General features: G+C 40.4%; 1 protein-coding gene across 3 annotated transcripts in view; it reads right to left on the bottom strand.

The window, feature by feature from the left end:
- The window catches only part of tegt (testis enhanced gene transcript (BAX inhibitor 1)), a 13,019-nt gene that overhangs the window by 1,489 nt on the left and 9,418 nt on the right, over positions 1 to 2,112 (bottom strand). For all 3 annotated transcript variants that reach the window (XM_005918754.3, XM_005918755.3, XM_005918756.3), the window contains 2 exons: positions 1,756 to 1,856; positions 718 to 793 (listed from right to left, as the gene is read on the bottom strand). In XM_005918754.3, the coding sequence (XP_005918816.1) occupies positions 718 to 793; positions 1,756 to 1,856 (177 nt within the window). The remainder of the gene's footprint in view (positions 1 to 717; positions 794 to 1,755; positions 1,857 to 2,112) is intronic.

The raw sequence follows: 2,112 nt of genomic DNA, 5'->3' as shown, positions 1-2,112 counted from the left end.
AATGTTTAGATCTCTGTGACCCTGTTTGTGAAAATCCACAATGCTAAGTTTCAGTTTTCACTGTTTTTGTGGACCACTAATAAAATTTCCTGTCATAGTACTGTGGTGCTTTCTCAGATATCTCAAAACCTCAGCAAATGAAACCACAAATATTTGCATAGCTCAAATTCATGAGGGCCAAATAAGAAAATGTGCTCTTTGTGTGACTTTAGTGAACTGGCTTTTAGAACATCAGCATTTTTTTTTAAATAAATATGAAACATATTTTATATTTCTGTTACTGTTAAGCATGAAAAGGCCAAAAAACAATAAGCCTTTTTATACTTCACTGGATTTCAGCCTGAAGTCAGTTTATGTTTAAGTTCTGTAATAACAGCTCACAAAAATGGTCTTACAAATAAGTTTGTGAAACCAGCTGAGCAGTGATGATTTTAGTCAAGATGGAGACCATTTACATCAGTGAAGACTACACATTTGTTGCTCTAATGACTTTGTACAGCAGCAAGATGGTATATTTGGGACTGAGCCAAAACAACTAAAGTGCATTTGTAGTTCTTTATAGCTTTAGAGTAATAGACTAGACCGTCAGGGAAACTCCCTTACGTAAATTTAACTGTTAAAATGTACACAAACAACTTTTGTTATTAAAACAAGCCATCACTAGACATTCCTGGAAATGTTCAAAGACAGTATTTTGCAGTCATATAATATCAGTACCTTATCGTTCATGGCAAGGATGACCATCAGTTTCCTGAAGATGGTGATGAAATCAAGAAACAAGTCCACACAGTGCCTGAAAAATAAAAACAGATATTCAGAGGTGGTTTTTGAACTGTAAAAACATATTGGGCGTTTTCATACAGTATGCAGCTTTTCTAGGCCCAGACCGATCAATCAATCTTCAGGACTGAGTAGATCGATTGTGGCCTCATAACATGATATGGCGGTTTCTTGGTTGGAAAAGAAATCGCTCTGATGAACTGCAGGAAAACAGTTGGGGGGGACATTATCGCCATTATCAAGCTGAGGAAACTCCATCAATCTTTTGGAAAGTGAATGCAAAGCGAACACAAAGCAGCATTTTCAGCAGCGTGATTACACCCAAAGTCTTTGCAATGAGTCGAACTGGTCTAAATGTGAGCCAGGTGATTTACCAAGATGGATCAATAAAGCCAAAGCTTTGCCTTCCGGCTCAGCTCTTCACAGTACACATCTGATCAATCACCAATCCAACAGTCCAGCTTAAAGTCCTGAAGATGGAGTACCTCAAATGACGTTTCTTCAAAACAGCTCCGTCAGCACAGCCAAAAAACAAACTCCACCCTCTCAGAGAGGGCTGTGGTCACAGTTAATCAGCCGCCACAGGCACAACTCTTGTCGCTAAATATTACAGACTGTTCAACACACCAGTTACCCAAATAAGAGTTATGCTGTCTTTTATCAGAACTGGTCGTGGCCTCGGGGTCATCGTCAAATATACTGTTGTCTACTAACTGAGAATCTCCCTCTCTGCTACAGAAATCAGTCAGTCGAGATACAGTCAGACCGACTGAAGAACATCATCAAGTAGAACGAGCTGCCAGCTCGTCTGATAATACAATGTGGTGCATCAAATTACTTTTTTTGAGAACTGATGCTCAGTTGTATGGCTCACTGTGGGTTGATGCATTTGCACAGCATTTGGTTATAGGGAAATGTAGGCCAGCAGATAAAGGGCTCATGGGAACTTTGCTAGCAGTGAGCACATTTCCTCACCAGACGTAGTCCTTGTCCCCGTTTTCTGCTTTCTCGATGATGAGCTGAGTGTCAAACAGGACAAAGCCGCACATGATGAGCAGCCCCAGGTACATGTGTGCCTGTCAGAGAAGATGACGATGTTAAACGGCACATTTTCACTTACAATCAAGGGACCAATCAAACTTCTAGCAGAGGGTGGATGGCCCTGTTTGGTTCACTTACCTTAAACAGAACCATAGATCCAAAGAACATGTTCATCAGAGACATCAGGAACAGGAGGTCACGTGACCCACTATAAAAAGGAGCCTATCATGTTAATTTATGGCACTAAAGAACAAGTAAATATGAAAAAATCCTCATTAGGTGCCGCTCAGC

Source organism: Haplochromis burtoni, unplaced genomic scaffold, assembly GCF_018398535.1.
Source record: "Haplochromis burtoni strain Fernald_Lab_line unplaced genomic scaffold, NCSU_Asbu1 Contig_31, whole genome shotgun sequence".
Classification (NCBI taxonomy): Eukaryota; Metazoa; Chordata; class Actinopteri; order Cichliformes; family Cichlidae; genus Haplochromis; species Haplochromis burtoni.
The sequence above is the reverse complement of the archived record's forward strand: the minus strand, read 5'-3'. Positions and strand labels throughout refer to the sequence as shown.